Source organism: Achroia grisella, unplaced genomic scaffold (genome assembly GCF_030625045.1).
Source record: "Achroia grisella isolate CSIRO2021 unplaced genomic scaffold, CSIRO_AGI_Agris_v1 utg779, whole genome shotgun sequence".
Lineage (NCBI taxonomy): Eukaryota > Metazoa > Arthropoda > Insecta > Lepidoptera > Pyralidae > Achroia > Achroia grisella.
This window is the reverse complement of record NW_026713019.1, coordinates 1,561,467-1,581,730: the sequence shown is the minus strand read 5'-3', so window position 1 is coordinate 1,581,730 and position 20,264 is coordinate 1,561,467. Positions and strand designations below refer to the sequence as shown.

General features: G+C 29.4%; 1 protein-coding gene across 3 annotated transcripts in view; it reads right to left on the bottom strand.

The window, feature by feature from the left end:
- LOC131850695 (leucine-rich repeat neuronal protein 2) overlaps positions 1-20,264 on the bottom strand; it is an 80,454-nt gene that overhangs the window by 2,894 nt on the left and 57,296 nt on the right. For 2 of the 3 annotated variants that reach the window (XM_059201014.1, XM_059201015.1), the window contains exons 3-11: positions 10,275-10,374; positions 9,100-9,280; positions 7,113-7,281; positions 6,344-6,453; positions 5,152-5,264; positions 3,252-3,388; positions 2,358-2,510; positions 1,717-1,897; positions 760-899 (exon numbers count right to left, since the gene is read on the bottom strand). In XM_059201014.1, coding sequence (XP_059056997.1) covers positions 760-899; positions 1,717-1,897; positions 2,358-2,510; positions 3,252-3,388; positions 5,152-5,264; positions 6,344-6,453; positions 7,113-7,281; positions 9,100-9,280; positions 10,275-10,276 — 1,186 coding nt within the window. In that variant the 5' untranslated portion in view covers positions 10,277-10,374. Of the gene's footprint in view, positions 1-759; positions 900-1,716; positions 1,898-2,357; positions 2,511-3,251; positions 3,389-5,151; positions 5,265-6,343; positions 6,454-7,112; positions 7,282-9,099; positions 9,281-10,274; positions 10,375-14,290; positions 14,604-20,264 lie in introns of those variants that run through there. The other variant, XM_059201012.1, reaches the window with a different exon arrangement.

The following is a 20,264-nucleotide window of genomic DNA, read 5'->3' as shown; positions in this document are numbered from 1 at the left end:
GTACAAGAAAATGTCTGAGAAGTCCTAGGACCTATTTATAGTTAAATGTTTAAAATATTTACCTACAAATAGGTCTTGAATCTTTAATTCTTAGATTACCTTGATGTAAAATGATTCTAGTAACACATCAATTTTAATTTAAAGGCTATGCTATACAACATTTAAGAATAGGTAAATAATTATCACTTGGTTCCAAAACAATTTCTTGTAATACTAATTAAAAAGTCTAGAATTTCCTAGTTCGTTACTTTATCCAACAAACTCCACTGGCGGTAGTCTTGGGTTAATATTTTTCTTTTTTGTCCTACTAACTATAAAGCAACATCGTGAATAATCTAAATAGAAATTTATTTTACACTGTACTTATATTTTATATATTCGCTGCATCTTAATTTCTACGTCTTTGTACCATTAAGTCTCTAATATGATGGGTAATCTTTAGAAGGATACAAAAATTTAATATATTCATCATCTTATGGATTCCGAATAAGTATAATTGCGGAATTATACCAGTAAAAAAGCTGATTGATTGAAATTGTGAAAGATATTAAATAAAGAAAAAATATAAATTACGCATATTGGTACATTATTTATTTTTATAGTTACTTTGAACCATACGTGTATAAATAATAAAGCAAGTTTATGACAAACAATTTCATGGGGATAAAAACGTTGACGTCTATTAAAAATGTCATAGCTAAATATACCTTTAATATGTACGAATCAAACAAACTGTGTGTATACAACCTATTTACTTACCCATTATATCCACTACGCGTAATGTATCCAATATGGGCTCCATTATCTCCTCGGGTATATGTTGCAGCTTATTGTTTTGTAAGTTCAACGTTTCCAGGGAGTTGAGGTTATCGAAGCCCATAGTTGGCAGCTGATGTATCCTGTTCCCCACAAAAAGTCGTATGAAGCACATCATCATATAATATCTCGTATGAAATAAGGGAAAGTTAGTAATAATATATAAATATAATAATAGTAAGCTATGCGAATGAAAAAGTTCGCAAGCACGCAATGCCTTTGTTCAATGTAACAAGCGATTATCAAAGTAATTTAGATCTAATCAATCATGTAAGAAGATTGTAAATCTCAATTTGGCTAAGCAATCGCTGAAAATCCACGATTATTAATCAAGGGACTAAATTGTTTCAACTAATAACGAAATGAGGTAGAAATTTATTATATTAATCAAAAGACTAAATTTTATATTTTCTATTGAAATATTCGATTCCTGTTTTACTTTGGATGGACGATAAAATATAGGACGAAATAATTTTATTTCTTTTTCAATTCATTGTGACAATCCATTATCGTCCTACTTCTAACACAGAATTCTCCTAATGACTGGCCAGAGGGGTTAGCATAAAGTTTATAGAGAGATTTTCTTCTTTTGCATAATTTTCTTATTTGCTTCACAATTCATGGTCATGGGTTCGATCTCAACACAACGAATTAGTCATGAGTTTCTTTCATTATATTAATTGCTCTAGTTGTTTTGAAGTTATGAGTATTTTATGTATGTATTCATTCATAACGCTCTCTTGTTTTAGAGTTCTTCTCACTTCATGTACATATGTTTATAGAAAAAAAGATTTGATTGGGTGTCTAGTGCTCTAGGTTCTATAAGTTCTATAAAGTGTAAAACTTGCCCAGGTTTATTTAGTTTTTAATATTTTATATTATAAAAATATAACAACTCACATGTTCTTCTGCATGTTGAGAAATGTAATGGAGTCACCATATCCAGTGAAAGCATCCTCATTTATGTATGTTATATTGTTGGAACGAAGATCCAAGTGACGCAAACGGTGCAGCGGGCGGAGTGCTTCTGACGGAATCTCATGAAGTCTGTTGTCACCCAACCGGAGATATTGCAGATTTTCTAGTTAATAGAATTAAAGAAATACATATTAATTGCTAAGTATATGAAATATCCTCTTCCACTCGTCAATGCATTGCATCAATCCTATTAATTAAGCGGCGTAGAAGATTGTAACTTGACTGTTTTAACGTGTTTCACACAGTTAGCTAATATGACTACAAACCATTGACAATGCTTCTGACTATACTATCTCTATTATTTATAAATAGTATCAAATAACTATATGAACATAATGTTCATAACATGAGGATATTTATTCTACATATCGTGAAATGTTGATAATATCTGATTTGTTGCACATTAAGAACATAATTGGCAAGATATTGCTATTTTAAAATATGCTATTAAAAGTAAAACATTTAAAAATACAACTTACAAAGAATTATATAGTGTCACGAATTTAAATAAATAGTAGTTCATATATGTAAAAAAAAACTCTGTTAACCCAAAGAAATCATACCTTCAAGTCCAGCGAAAGCCTTCTCATCAATCCTCTGAATTTGATTGCCTTCTAATTCCAAGGAATTTAAAAATACGAGATGCGAAAATACCTGAGCTGGTACTTCACGCAATTGATTATGTGCTAAACCTAGTGAATCTAGGCTACGCAAACCTGAAACACAAAATGCGATTAATGTGAATATTCAGGGAAAATAGTAATCCAGTACCCAGTGATCCTATTTTGATTGTTCTTTAAGTGTTGGATAACTTTGAAGCGGTGGCTAGTATAGGCTAAAGGCTACAGAACATCATACTATGACCAATACGAGCGAAACTGTAATGAAAAATATTACAAAGACGAAGTTGTTCGGGTCAGCTAGTTTTAATATAATATTACTGTTATAAATACAATATTTTGCACTTAATTTTATAAATGGAAATGAATGGCATAAATATAGGCAGAATGTGTAACGGATATGATATGTCATTTGCAAACCTAACAACATAAAGTGTTCATGAAATTGTAATGTCTGGATATGGTAAACTGAAAAATTTCAAGTTCTGAGGCTACACTATCTACACTGTATAACTGTACCTTTCTTAGAAGAAAGAATAAAAAAAAAATATTTCATTAATCACATTCATCAAACAAAGCCATATTCGTTTAAAACATAATCATAATATTTTTTGAGATCTAGAATAATTATATCGCTACTAAAACTTTTGTAATGCTTTAAAGAAAATTGTCGAGTTTCAATAGAACTATCGCTGTATTTAGTAATTTTAATACGCGCATTTTATTACAGTTTACTACAAAATTTATATGTTAAATAATCAGAATTAACTGAGACTGTAAAAATACATACCTACAAGTCACAAATAAACTTATAATATTAAATACAAGTGAACTAACCCGCAAAATCACCTTCCGAAATTGATGCAATACGATTTTCTTGCATTTCAAGCTTTTTTAAATTCTCAAGTAGAGCCAACGCCTTCTGTGGTACGGCTGTCAGATCATTTCCACCAAGATTTAGTCGCTTCAACTTCCTTAAAATGAAATACATCATGTAGGGGGAAAATATTACTCTTATATACATATTCCTTGTATCTTCGTACAAAATGAAATGTATTTTTCCGTGTACCTTTATATATTGTATATTACAGTATAAATTTTCTGAGTGAGAGATCACTGTATATATCGCCAAGTATAAGTATGTCGCATAAGTATTTTGGTCAGAACAAATCACACATACAAATGTTCTATAAACAAAAATGTAGAAACATTTTATTCCTAATTTCGGATAAATCATAATTTCTATATTTTATTACACCATCTTTCGTTTAGCAATTCAATAAAAAACCCAAATAGATACAAGAAACAAAATGACAATCCTCGTATTTTTTGTCGTTTCAAGATTCGTCTGTATTTCCGTTACGCCCCTACAATAATTTTCAATGTTTGGAGTCAGCCTTTCCACTTCGTTATCTAGACGCGTTCGGTAGAATAGACCTATTTGTACATACTATGTAAGTCTCTGGTTATCTGGCAGAATAGAGTTATTAAATATTACTACTTTACATTTTCTCGACTACTTTTGCAATAATTACATTAATTATTATGATATTATGTCTGTATCCACTTATCCGATTTAGTAAAATTAGTTAAGTTCCCTATAATTTTATTAAATAAAATCTTATTAGCAAAAAGAAAAGGTGTTTTATAAATCTCTCTGTTTATCCACGTACTTCTAAACTACGTAATAATTTCTAAAGATTGATCCGGAAGGAATATATATGTATATATATAATAAATGCACTATTCATGCACATATACAGGACACTTGTGCGAAATCGAGATGGGTTGCTAGTATACTATCGTATACAGTTTATTGTAATAATGGCGTGGCGTAGCGGTTACTATCCTCATTTACAAAGAAAGGTTATGAGTTCAAATCTGACCAATAGAAAAAAACCGTAAACGCGGTGAAAATAATTAAATATATATAGAAAAAGTTAATAATATATTATTTATTTAATAATATATAGAAAAAGATAAAGTTAAAACTGCTCTTAACCAAATACCTTGTGTGGATAGATTTTTGAACATGGATGAGGCAAATGAATCCACCCCTGGACTTATTTTTAATTATGTGTTGAAAATCTAAACTTTATACCGTATAAAACTTATAATTTTCCAATTAACAACATAATAACTACAAACTATACGAGTATTAGTAATAATTATGCTATATAATAACGTACTTTATAATTTCTGTGACGAAGTTTGTAATGACGATCGATAGGTGTGGGGAGAAGTGGTGGGGGGGTTGAAATTATACTAATTAATCGTATTAAGTCGGTCGAGGGAGTCCTTGACGAACCATACTACTGTATGGTGAATATCGACTAAATTGTCGTCATTATGAAAACAGATCAAATTAATACGGAAGAGGAATCTCCATGTGAAATTTGAAAATAAAACAAGTACTTTATAGTATCCAATTATTAATAATAAAAACTATGAATGAATATAAAAATAAGAAAGGATATTGGAACAAAAACAGTAAAAGTTGGTATCAATGTTAAAAAAATATTTCGATATGAGTACAAGGAAGGTATTTTAGTTTAAATCTATAATATTATCATAGTTACTTTAAACTTGATTACTCAAGTCGAAACGAAAATCAACATCTTAAAATATCTCAAAGAACAATTGAATACGCCACATAAAATACACATCAACTATTTTTGGGACTTGTAATAAACGTTAGTTTGCAATGAAATTGTAGAAAATTAAATAAATTGCTTACTTTTCCAGCCCTTTGAAAGCCTCGCCGTCAACGACAGATATCCGGTTCTCGTACAGTGTCAGGATTTCCAATGTATCTAGACCCATAAAAGCTCTGTTGTGCACTGCAGTCACCTTCAAAGAAACACGCGTTCATTATAAATATAATAACTAACTTTACAAACAAACAAATAAGTTAAATGAAACGTATCTTTATATTTTGTTTTATGAAGATACATATAATATAATCACAACGATAGAATATATATTCAGTTATTTTATTCATACCTACTTCCTCAGAAATTTCTTCATTATTAAAACAAATAATGCAACAATTGGCATTTTTCCGTACGCTGCAAAATAATACGCCAACCATTTCCTTCATAATAATGGAAATTTCCTGGCTGTTTAACGAGTATTATTGTAGGAGTAGAAAATACCATCTAGTTAAATTGAAAATAAAGAAAATAGTGTATTGTACTATTTTTAAAACATGACTAACACATATGATTTTTATGAACACATATTTAATATATTATGAATAAGACTTTTATAATAACGCGATAGGTATTTCAATCGAATTTAATAAAGAATTTGATACCTATATTTTTTTTTATTTTTAAACCATAATGGAAATGTTAAATTTCACAGATATGTGGTATTTTTATGTTTAATATAAGTAATTATGTATTGTTTTATAGCAACCGTGATATTCAGTTTCAGTAAAGTATTCAATACAGTAAATAAAATGCTATTTAAAAGATCATATGGTATGTATATAAAAAAGGGCATCCTAGCAAGGGCACCTTCAATCGTCCTGATTTTTCATTTTATGAATGAACAGAAATCACGTTCTTGGTAAAATATTTGAAAGTTACATAGGTTGTGAAATATTTCTATTGTATAACGTGGTCATCCTAAATCAACAATATAGAAACGCCTGCCATTACGTAAAATAATTTTAATTCTAATATAATTTATACATATGATGTAAATTTATCATATTATTATAATTTACTTATAAATATAACGCCTACACAAATCTCCGTTTGCCCTACAGTTCTCTGTGTGAATATTTATAACAATTGTTGATATAAAAAATGTTTTAATGAACATACTTTCAGTATACTAATTGACAAAGGAAACTAATGAGGCGTAATTACATTTCAGTGTAACCAACGACAGGCCGCTAAATTAATTGGTACTTTAATTACCTTGTTATGGTTCATGTTGAGTATGAGGAGGTGGTTCAGGTGAGTAAACGAAGACGTCGGTATTGTCGCCAAACTGTTTTGTGATACGTCAAGTTGCGTTAATTTGTTTCCTGCAAAATATGTTAATTATTACAAAGCCAACGTTAAATATTATTTGAATCTTTGAACATAGAACTCAAAGTCTTCGTTGAAGTACATTTAAAATAAAGAAGTATTTATCGTTTGCTTCAAATTCACCAATATTCTTATGTGTCCTCATATATTGCTCTTTCTAAAGGACTGGACCGAATTGGATGAAATTTGGTGTGTAAATTTTAATGGGTTTCTGAATAGTTTAAAAAAATATAATTGTACTCAGTAGGTGGGACTGCTATTCAATAAAAATAGGATGAGACAAGTGGATCTGCCAGAGTATATATATATACATTATTTGTACCTACTTTAATATTCTAAGTAGGTATATATTATACGATATAGGCCTATGTTGCTCCACAATTTAAGGGCGGATAAATTTTAGCCAATATCATACCCTAATCCATTGGGAATTGACATAAAGTCGAACAACGGAGCTAGCTATCTATGTATTTGTTATTAGTTATTCTATATTATTACTTACTAAATATTAATCTGATCTATAAGTACAGCTGTATTTATGGGGATATCATCCAGAATTATATAATTAGAACAGTAGTATATCTACGACATTTTGTAATGCTCATGACCAGTTAGAATCTACAAACTAGTTGTTTATAATTACTTTGTAACTTACCAATAGAACTGAGAGATGAATCTTCTATAACAGCAAGACTACTGTTATGTACTGTCAAATGTCGGATATCCAATCCCAGGAATATGTAAGATGGCAATTTAGCAAGGTTATTGTGCCTCAACTTCAGGTAGAATATTATCATCGGCTTTGAACGGAGGGTATTCATTGCCTAAAACAAAACAAGTTACTACAAAAAAATAATATTCGTTCAAGAATGTCTGAGTTTAGACTATTTTTCAACCTAATTTTATTTGCTTGTCTCTATGTTGTATATAGGTATATTATATGTAATAATATCAATCAATAATATTTTTTTGTCTATTACTTATCTAATTGACATGTCAAAATTAATTTAGAAAGACTATCTAGACATAATAAATACAAAGAGAAAAAGCGAGTGGCGATTCATAACTGTATTTAATTTGCTTATGCGTTATTTAACATTTTCTTACAATCGCAATTTAAATTACATTGATGATACTAGGAATATTAAATTTGTTATTAAAAATACTTTTGATCATCCACAATTTATTATTAAAATTTTAATGATAAGACCATTTTCACCCTTCAGGCTTATCTTCGTGCAATCAATTTGTTAAAATTATTTCACAAGCGTTCTAGATTATCGGAATATTGAATATGATTTTAATTAATAATTTAATTACAGAAATGTTTAATATTGAAATTCTTATCATAACTCATTTATCTTATGTGATTTAACATAAAAGTATGATGGCTATAATATAAATTTGCGCATGTAAAGAGGCAATTAAAATGCAATAAATTGTGGAGCGAACGTGCTTGTAATGTAATTAAATATGACCCAATTATATTTTAACATTATAGTTCTATAACTATGGTGGTATTCTATCGGACTGATATTTGAGCAACGTACTTGTTATGTTTAATACATAATTAGGTCCTAATATATACTCCCGAAATTTAATTATTGTAATATAAAGACTTAATTAACTTTTTTCAAACACACATAAATGCAAACGAAAAGTCATATATACGGTGCATGATTAATAAATGCTTATATAATGACAAGATCTTAATTTCTAAAACTATTAATAACTTGCTGAGTACGTATAACTAAATACGTACTTATACTATATATACTAGTATACTTACGTACTAAAATTTATTTCTCGTTTGTGTTTAAAATGACTAAGAATTCGTTTTTGATAAAAAAAGAACGATTAATGAAGAGGACAAATGTTGAAACGAGTTACAAAGCTCGTTTTATCCGGTAGTGCATTCCGTTCTCCAAGATTAATGTGGAATTCTGCTACAAGCTAATAAACGATATAATTAAACGTAACATATACTATTTACACATGTGCTAATGGCAAAGTCGGTCTTTGAAATTCAGCACACTCTCTTTTATTGACACTTTTAAATCTCTTTTCTGGATACCACAGACAAAATTTTTACATATAATTTGTTACCTAATTTAAAATACATTTTATTTGAAATTCAGAAAAAGAATTAAACTAAAATACAATCTACGCCTCTAATAATGAAAACAACGGAATATTTTGTTGTTTATTTTGTTCATCACGGGGAATGGTGGAATGATTATAGATTTCTGAGTCCTAAATTCGGTGCCTACATTTCAGCAGTACTGAAGAGTGCCCTAGATTAGTTATCAAATCGTAATCATTATTAATTTTCCTATACGACTTACACAAAGCGATCTAGGAAGCGAATTAGGGCACTCCCCAGCATTGCCCTGATATCGCCATAGAAATAAGGGGGGAGTGTAGATGCCTTCAATCCACGCGATATATTACAGAAATATAAGTCATACAGGTACATTTAATATAGAGCGATTACTTCTTAGTTTGTCCAACACAATTGTAAGTAGGTACATAATAGACGTGAGAGTCACCGTATTTGCTAAACTCAAAGTTCTTTTCCGTGGCTTACACAACTTCACATTACGCTGTTAAAACAGTCAGTATGACAAAATTAAGCTAATTACCTTTTGAATATGTTGCTGTTCGGTGAACTCGCACAGTATGTCGAGCCCATTCTTTTTGACGGTACAACTGCATGGGGTGATGGTGTTCGGAGCTGGGCACTGTTGCGCGCCCTGAGGGTATGCCGGTCGCGCGCATAGCACTACGCAGCATACTAACAACCAACGCGGCAACATTGTGGACCTAGCAGTAAAAATTTGTTTTATAAAAGAAAAAATCTACTATTTACCTCCACACTAGGACTCTTAAGAAGTAGACAAAAAGAAACAAGTGCCAAAATACTTTCGTAACAGATATCTTTTATAACTTGTAACATGATACACCTAGTCAAGAACCCTTTACAACATGTATATAAAATGTAGGTATAAATATTTTATTTTAAATACTTATTTCTGTTGTTGAATTTAATTAATATATATTTATTAAAATACTTTTAAATAAGTACTCAAGTATTCAGAAGTTGGTTAACAGAACAGACTATAAAATTCTTGATTGCTTGAATCTTTACAAACTCAGCGTAATAAAATGAGAAAGGGTCTGACAATCTATTAAAAACGTAATAAATTTCAACTCAATGTTAGCCCACGTTTTATTATCCCCTGTTTACTTAATTTGCTTAGCTAACATTTTGTCGCAAATTTATAACAATCCGTTTACACAGAGGATCGTTTAATACTTAGCTCATAAATTTAGATTAATTACCTAGTATTGTAACTACATTGTATAGGCACGTTATGAAAAATATAGAGTATACCTTATATTATCCTTACTAATGTATAATGCAAATTAATCGAACAGAAAAACTTTTCCAATTATTAAAGTTACAAATTGAATTCATTATATCTAAAATTAAATTACACTTGGCGGTGGTGTACTATCTGTTGTTTTAATATTCAATCAAATAAACAACCCTTGGCAGTTCACCGTGCTCCATCTTGTCCCAAGTAAATTGAGAGTAATATGTGTTATAGACAAGTGATAGAAATACTAAAATAAATTATTTTATAAATATATAATATACAAACAAAACACCAAAACCAATACAAAATAGATTTTGGGAACGAACCTGCGATCGGAAATAAGTGTGTTTAACTGCTAGACCACCGAGACCGTATTCGATACAAATCCTGATTTGTATATCGTGTTACATATCTGGTACTATAAATAGAATACTCACATGTGTTTGTGCGTGTCAGGTCGGCGAGCGATTATGGCGTGAGTACGGGTGTGCCGTTGTCATGGGGCATTAGGTCATGTTCAAGGATCCGCGAGCCACCCTGCCAAAGGAATACGCATGATTGAGTATTATCACAGAAAAGATTATTATCTTATAGTGTTATCAACATATTTTTAAAGAAGTTCATAGTAATGTCAAGTTATTTCATATATCACAAAAAAATATAACAATGTTATCATTGAAACAACGTTTTTGTATTTTTTTTTATTGTATTCTAATAATACTTCAATAATACTATATGATATATTTACTATTTATAAACATTACAGAGAGCGATTTTATTATAATGTAGTTTATATTACGAGTATATTATAGATAAGGTATAATCGGTATCTATCTTAGTATTTCATGATATTTTAATATTTATGATACTTTACTAACCAACTAAAATACTATTGTTCTAAATGGCGAATTTCATTTATTTAAAGTGTACCACAACCGTTAATATTCGGGTTACGTGGTAAACCATGAATGAGGAAGGTAAAAGATTGTAATTTTTTTTTTACTTTTATATCTTATGTAAATATTTTTTTTACTTTTCTTATAGATATTATGAAATTGACAAATAATTTAAAAACCTTTCAGAGTTTTAATAACAAAAGTTCGATAACACTTAAAACTTGTAAAATAGGTACAATCGACTAACCGATTGTACCTATATTACAAGTTTTCAGGTTGCCCTAATCCAATAACAATGTAATTATTTTTCTCTATTGAACAGGGACTATAAGCATATTCTTTTGTTCTCTATTATTCTACACATAGAAAAGATTTTGTGACTTTACTGAGCTAGAATCGAAACATTACTTCTCATTAATCATATTCCTCAGGGAATACAATTTCTGGGGAATATCACAAGCAGCACGGTACCTACATTTAATGATATCCAGTAACTACGAATACGTTATATATATATTGATAGATAGCTATATGGTTTTTTTTCTTATCTGCTTATTATATTATTCAAAGTAACCAAAATGGCAAACAAGTAGACGGTTTTACCAATGGTAAACGTAATATACATATACAAGAACAGCATTACGGATATCATATTATCACGTGACGCACACGATACAGCTCGTGCTTAGATAATTCTTCCGGAGGACTAAGATGTCAGGCCTCTGATCCAGTCATTTTAATGCCTTATCTCGTGCGTCATTTGAAACACTGCTTAAAAAGCAAGCTACTTGGCAGATAAAATAGACAGTGGAACCGACACAGATGACTTTTATATGTACTTTAATAAATTATAGGTTATATAGGAATAATTATATCTATTATAGTAGTTAATAAATTAATAATTATTATTATAAATAATTCAACATTATAAACGAAAGTGCATTATTGAATTAAACTAAAACTAAAAACATAAAAAATTTGAATTAATAAAAACTAGAATATATTATAAAAAGAAACGAAGGTATCGAAGATACTGGCAGCGTTCCCCCTTTGAATGGCTATGATAATTCTTTGTCCGATTTCTGTTTACGAATTCTGTGTAGCTGCCAGCTCTTCGGTCTCCTGTGATGTCGACTAACCTTTTTCTTATTATTATATAATATAAAAAGTTAGGTCCAGGCAAGCATATTTACATGTTATACTTATTACATAAGCAATTATCCAACATTTTGTAAATATAGTATACATCATAAAATAATCACTTTTATATAGTAGATGAAACTCTTAAAAGCCTATCTTAAATCAATAATTGAATTACAATTTTATGCAATGGTCTCTAATAAAACCAGGTATATATACCTCTATTTACGAATTTACCGTTAATCCAGTTTAGGCTGGAGTTTGTTAGCAAAGCTCAGGGATTTGTCAAGGGTATTGCGTTTTATATACAAGGACATTGCCATTTGATCTTTGATCTATCTCGATGGGGATTGATAGAAACTTTACAAAAATTGTGTTAAAGTTACTAACTTTTACATCTTTGTAATACATAAAATGTAGTAGAGTGATTATATATAGTAATATAGAACATACAATATAGTAGTATGCAAATATGTCACTATGATAAGTGGAATAAGCCAAAACATTGCTGAAAATTCAATACCAATACATTTAATAGAATATGCAAAATTCTTCTTTTAGGCGCTGTTAATATGTATATAAAGAAAATCAAAAAGTGATAAAGTTAAAAGATAAAATTAATTATAGTTTAATAAATGAAGCATCAAAATATAATAAAAAAATCAATTAAATCTTGTCTAATTTTATCTATTCTGTTTCTTCATAGTTTGGTATACATTTAACTAAATAGTTATGGAAACAGTTGCTTTGATTTCAGAAATTAAATTAAATCAAGAAAACACTTTACCGTCCTTAGGGAAATTTAAAATACTCCAATTCGATTATACGGGCTTGAAGAGCCTTCTTCTGAAATACAAGTAATGTTAAAAGCTTTTTAAGGACACTTGATTATTTTTCGTACAAAAAACTCTTAATTTTTAACTGTCCAACGGGTGACAAAGTTATTCTCATTTAAAGTTGCATAACTCTGTAAATTCGTATACTGTCTTGAGGCGAAAACTGAAGAATACCAGCTAGTATCGAATAAGGTATTACCTGTAATATGCAAAAGAGGCTAATAGACTTTTATATGTACAAAAATATTTCCCATTTAAATTTCAACATTTAGTAGTAGAAGTTGTGTTCAAAATCGTACGTACTTATTTAAACAAATGTTATAATGGTATCAAAATCTTAGTTCATGGAAGCAAAAGTAATATCAAATTTTTACAGTAATAAAACACATCCTACACAAATTATATTTGTGTATGTTCGGCGTGTAAATTCGCGTATTTATACATTCCTACTTATTTGCAAGATGAATCAGATTATACCATTCCTACATTGAGTATTCTGTTTAGAAACATTAAATTTATAATTTTTATATGCTATTTTACATATTAGTAGTGCTGTGACCTAATATTTAAATCTCGCGGAACGCTCGGAATTTGTCATTTCCGAGGGAAGATTGAGTTGTAAATTATATAAAATGCAGCCATGTGTTTATTAATTTAAAAGTGCCAAAGATTAATGAATTAAATTTCACCATTAGTGGTTAAAAAATTATTTAATGTTTAACCTTTAATGTTGAAATTGTAACACATCGTGTACGAAGAACTATGAACTGCCAATAAACATTTTTCATAATAAAATAGTGATAACTTTAAAACATAGAGTAAATCCAGGACATAGTTCAACATTTAATTATCAGATTTATTAATCATAGATAGTAAAAATATATTTCACTATTACGTGTTGAATATAAACATATAAGTAGTTATTTTAAATGTCTGAAATTCTGTTCAATATTGTAATTTATGTAAAACCTCTTGTCGTAGCAGTTGAAATGTAGCACGGAATCCAAGGTAACTACATTTTCCGCACCTGCCTCCTTCAATAATAGAGGATATATTTTACTACCAAATCATATAAAAAGTATTTTATTTGTCTAAGAATAATCTACAAAATAGGAAGTTCAATATACGTACATACCTATTCATAGCTAGATAAACACTTACATACGCAATAGTGCGCCTATGTAGAGAAAACTCGCGACTTCTCGCTCGAAAATTTAATTGAAGTCGCTCGACAGGGGTAAACCCTCCACTTTACGGTTTCAACTTCAGGTAAATCACGCTACGTTCTTGCGTCAAAATGTTAGCTACATTACTTTTTTAACTGACTTAAAATGGTTCACAATTCTCCAACATTGTACGTGTATAAATAAATAATTGTTCCTACTTATGTAACTCAATATCTTAGGTTATAGTTTATCATAGCTGATTTTTAAAAAGATATATATAAACGTGCCCTACGTAGATATATACGTAGTAGATACTAAGCATTACTAAGCGTGCGGTGCCAAGCCGCAGAGTTCTTGTATGGTGTATGAATTATACTTCTTAAGAATACTTATTAAAATGTAAATACGTACGCACCTTTATGTCGTTACGTCTCTGCGACACAAAAAATCTTTTACAATATACACAAACAACAATATAATCGTAGTATAGAAACTTATTTTTTCCTATGTATACTACACTAAATCGAATACCACATACACTTTTCACAAATACAACAATCAATCCGCTTGAAAATATCCATTATTGGTAAAAACACCGCAGCACAACCGTTTGCGTATTGTTTTTATAATTTCACTATCAATAACAGCTTCTGCGCATATAGTGTGACTGTCGAGTCCCCTTTGTGATCCGTAATCATTTGATCGACCATCTCCGTTCATGTCCGCCAGTGATTGTGCGCCCGTTTGCTTACTTATATACATTAGTAATGGATGTCCAGTTCGCCTTGGATAGTGACCGATCAAGACGTCGGTGAACCCTATGTACTTAATACCTACAGGTAGTTTAATTCGAAATCAAAACAACAAAAGTACGACGATGTATACCTTTCATTAGCATTTCGTGCTAAAATTAGCAGAAGGAACACTTGTAAAATAGCTTTGTTTATATTATATAAATGCTGAATTACCTAAGCCTAAACTAACTAACCTTGGAAATATAGCAGTATAGTGACCTCTATCCCAAATTATACGGTTTAGTTCCCAAATTTACGAGTACTATGGGTAATAATGGGTAATAAAGCATAGAATATAAAATAAGCTCTGCACTTTTTCCTTTTGTTTTGATATAAATATTCATATTTTTAATGGAAACTCGAAGACATTACATACTCTTCTTGTAATTATACTACATATTTTCAATCCAAGATAACCACCCAAGATGCGATTCAAGAAGATAGTACAGGGAAAACGCCTGCATCGAGGCAACACATGTCACCTACTCAGTCAATTTATTTATATATACTGACTGTACACAATTTTATTCTGTATTTAACATTTACATTACTTAATTGTAAATTGACATTTAAATATATTGAAGCTTTTCGGATATTCTGCCGACGCCGCGGCGACTTCTCGTATAGACCTTGTGCATTTTATACTAGATATTTTTATACGGCCAATATATTTCATACACATATTTTCATTGCGTGTATTATTTGTTTTAAAGTAACAACCATTCTCGAGAGGCATATTTATTAATTCCGTTACGGACGGAAGTCAAAATTCTTTAAATGGAACAGAATGTTAAACTATAGCTATTTACCAATTCGTCATATTGACTGTACTCGGCACTACACTATAAGTATTGGATAATTTTAGAGCAGCGGCGTATCGATCCAGGGGCTACGTGTTACGGACTTGAGACATGGCAGGTGGAGGTCACATTCTGCTTACATTCCTTATAGCTTAGACTAGTCAAGACGAAAACTTAAACTGGCTTTTACTTACTTAAAAATTAGTAAGTGGTTCTTAGAATTACCTGTTTAAATATATAAGTCTAAAAAGTTTCTTTAAGAGCACTTCTATCTCCAATTTTTAAAGATCTATTTTATATAAATTTTAGTCTAATTATAGATTACAAAAAGTTTTATGCTACTTATTATGAAGCACCCAATGTAAATATTGCTTTGTAGAATTATTATTAATAACAGCCTCTTAATAAAATTGCATTCCGTACTTAAGAAAAAAGTAGGTAAATAGGTCATTTCCCTACAAAGAGAAAAATAAATTAAATAACCACAATCAAATCTAATAAACAGAGTAATAACAAGAGACAGAATTAAATTAAAAATTAACTTTATTAAGTAAACCAGATTTCTCCTATTTATTTTCACAAAGATCTCTACAGGTTGTGGGTATAATAAACTTACTTTGTTATTTAGCACCAAAGTAAATGTATAATGAAATTGAAATTTCACAACGTAATCGACTGTTTAATTTTTTCTTATATATCTTTACAAATTATGAGAATATTGCGGTTTAAAGTAATCAAAACGTTTCTCATCTTTAAATTTACAATATCTTTATTTCAAATACTAAAATCTAATATCCCGTTTTCTGTCACTTTGGGACTTTAAAATAAAGATATCCAAACATTATTCAAAAAATCAACAGATTCCGTCAAATTACTTTTAATATTTTACAAGATTGTGACCACATTTAATTTGACGGAACATAATTGTCTTCCATGACTTTTTAACGAAAATTCATCAACATGGTATTCTGTTTTTGATAAATTAGACATCATTTCTGGAAAGTGCGCATGCAAAAATATTGAGCTAGAGCTGCTTGTTGTTGAGAGAAGAACAAGAGAATGTTTTTGTATATAATGTAGTCTTTATTATTTATAGCGCCCATAATGCGAAAGGTGTAAAGATAAATTGTTATTTTTGTACCTTTACTTTGCTTCATTTACATCCATTAATGGGTCGGAGCGCGTCTATCAGTTATATGAAATGGGTAGCGATTTTACCTTCATAAGAAAATGCAGATTGAAAGTGTAAGGAGGTACATCTTACACTTTCAATCTGTATTGTATGGATGTAACTATTATATTTAACTGTGTTGCGATATTTTTTTAAATATTAATATCTAATTATAGGGATCCATATTTAATGTGTAGTATTTTTAACATCATTCAACTTTGTACAGACTTTTGATAATTATTCCAATTAAAAGTTATATTTGAATCAATTGAAATTTAGTATGTTTTACAAACAAAGATTCACGTCGCAATTTTTAGAAACTTTCTTTAGCTCCTAAATATATTTAACCTATAGTAGTACCTACATGAGTGAAAGTTAGACTGATATATTATTCATGGAATTTTAGTCTAGAGTATACTCTGAGTAATTGTATAAATAAATTCTGTGATATTCTTTTGGAAAATTCTATTTGGTTATTACATTATCTTTTTAAATATAACGGTTAATTGTAGTACTCAAGACAATATTATCTACAGAATATTTAACTCTTTAAAATAAAACGTACAGAAACTCTTAAATCTATAACAAATCGCTTAATGTTGATAGTAAAAATTTTGTTTAATAGATTATTTTATATCATGATTCCTATAACTAATGCGGAAATATATTAAACTATTACTAAATTAACTATTCTGTGCTACACCGCTACCAATAATAATAACTGTCTACTACAATAATATTTCATGTTCAATTTCATTACATCGTTATTCCAGGGTATTATTTTGATGGCTTCTTGTAAGAAAATTGGAAACTTTAATAAATTAATAATAAAGTTACTTTGATGTCGATTGATTCAATTTAGAGTGCTTGATATTAGAATGTAAGGTTCGAGGATGTACTTGTTGATATAAATTAAATACATTACATTTTGATTATACAAGGGTATTACAGGATAATTATTTATAAAATATACATATTCTTTATATTCTTCACGTATAATAAAAAAGTGCGTCAAACATCCAACGGATAAATAGATAGGATTCAAATGTGCTGGAAAAGTTAAGATGATAATTTCCCAAAATATGTTGTAAACACATTGAGATAAAATACAGGACAAAGTATAGAAAAGTAGCTCCAAAAGAATAAAATAATTAATTTTCAATTCACCACATACTTCACACACATATTTCATTAATGAATATATGGCGTTGTAGGTATACATTTTATTCATCTTTGTCTTTTAAATATTATCGATGGTTTCTACAAATATGCACCCAAAACACAAAGTCTCAGATACAATGAGTTAGTAATAAATCTGAATAACTCAATGTTATTTCACACAATTAATACAGACAAACAGCCTTTGTACACTACCTAGGAGTACATTAAGTCTGCATCAGCAGTTTCAATGTCTATTATTATGGCCCGAAAGCCAGTTAGCTCCCTAGCAGTTGTATGCAATTCCATTCCAGTTTGAGTACAGTCAGTCAGAAGTTCCAATTCAATTATTGGAAACGGAATTGAATATTAAATCAGATTTTCTATAACCAAGTTTATTTTATACTCTGAATATAAAATCTATGGGACCAAGACTTCATGATACCAACAAAGGATTTACATTTATATTTTATGCATAAAAACCCAATCATTTAGTAAACTTTTGGTTTTATGGACCACGTATAATTTTCGTGAAAGAAAGTGTCTAACCATTGAAATGGGCGCTCTAATGAGTTTTCTTGTTAATGAGTTAGAGTTCAGTCATAGATAACAGATCTATCTCTCATTATATTAATCTCATCTAAACATGAGCATTTTTTCAATCATTTACAATTTATTTTCTTAATAAAAAACTTACAGCTGCAAATCATGGTTAATTTTATGTCCCGTATAAAGCGCTGGATTTCTCACTAATAAACGAAGTCTAAATTTTATTAGTCAATTTACATTCGAACAAAGAAACCTTGTTCACTCTAAAGTGAAAGTTTTAGCAATTTGTACCCTTTTTTGCTTCATTATTGCAGCAAACTTTTAATTGTTTTAATGTTTTAAACCTACCTCTGATGATGTAATGAAAAGTATAGTAGATGATCAGCAATATATAGTTTCTAATATTACATATATTTTCGAATTAATTGGCACTTTGAGAACAGATACCAATTTTATAGCCTAAAATAAAGATTATTGTTCATATTTTTGTTACTTTGCTGACTTACACCAACAATCGTGAATATGACCCATACAAAAAAGAAATCGTGTTTCAATTTATATTATTATCGAAATTCAGCGTTAGGAAGCTTTAGGCATATCTTATGACATTACAATGTGTGAAAATCACATATTGTATTATGGATTTTGATTTGTTTGTGATTTGGGTATACATTTTTATTACTTAATTTATTTTATTACTTATAAAACCTTTTGAATCGTAATAGTGAATATTCATTGACATCGATTTCTGCAGGAGATAGTTACCATTTTTCATTCTGATGACAGCCTGCATAATTGCTATTGCAATTGTGTAAAAAAATGTAAATAAGCAATTTTATTTTTATTTTCGAAATAGAATACACCCGGAATGGATCCTATCATGGATAATCCTACCATGGATTAAATGTCGCTCAAATTAAATGTATTTATTTAAACATCGAGTAAAAACCTGCCGAATAACCGTTTAACAAGATATTTCTGTGGTCAAAAACTTTTATATATTTATATATTACGTATATAGAATTAAGAAGACAAATATTATAATAATAATATAAGAATTTGTGACTGTGTATATACAGTGACTTTGATATATACATTTCCTTCAAATTGCCTGTAGGAATTATATTTAACAAAATGTACAAAAAGTACGTAAGTATTGTGTTCTGCATATAGTAATGAGGTTACAGTCAGTCATATATGTTACCAAGCTCATTAAGGGAACAAAACATCAGTACAAGATAAGGAATCTTTGCTATAATATTTTAGAGAGAGAACGAATTTTGTGAAGAAGAAACCACTGCATTAATATGAAAAACCTTTGACAATTAAATTTATATGTTTCAGAGTCACATAGTCTATATTTAAAGTAATAATTTATGGGTATTCTAAAAACCGGGGCTTCTAAATTCCAAACTGGTGACCCACTAGTTTGGCATGGAACAACTAAATAGAACTTAATTATATAAACTTGGCAACACGTACTTAAGAAAGTTTACTCGATAGATTAAATGTGCATGAAAATCTGCTTTCAGTTTATCAATCAATGCTTAATATTAATAATTTTGCTTTAATCAAATTAAATTCATAGCTGTTCTACGGAAATCGATTTTTAAAGTCTCATATTGCTCAATTATATCTTTAAAACCTTTATTCTACATTGTGATGACATCTATATTATTATTAATTACATTTTAGTCCTCCGTTACAGAATATACCTAGGTATATATACATTTAACTTCATACGCATACTTTCACTTGCAAATATCTTTCTTTCTTTTATTTACCTTAAAGCAATTTCAGTCCATTAGACTTGCTATGAATATTTTTCCATTCCTGTCACAGAAGTGCCATCTCCCTTGGACAGCGGAGACACGTCCGTAAACTGACCGATGAATAAAACATAAACCAAAATATGGC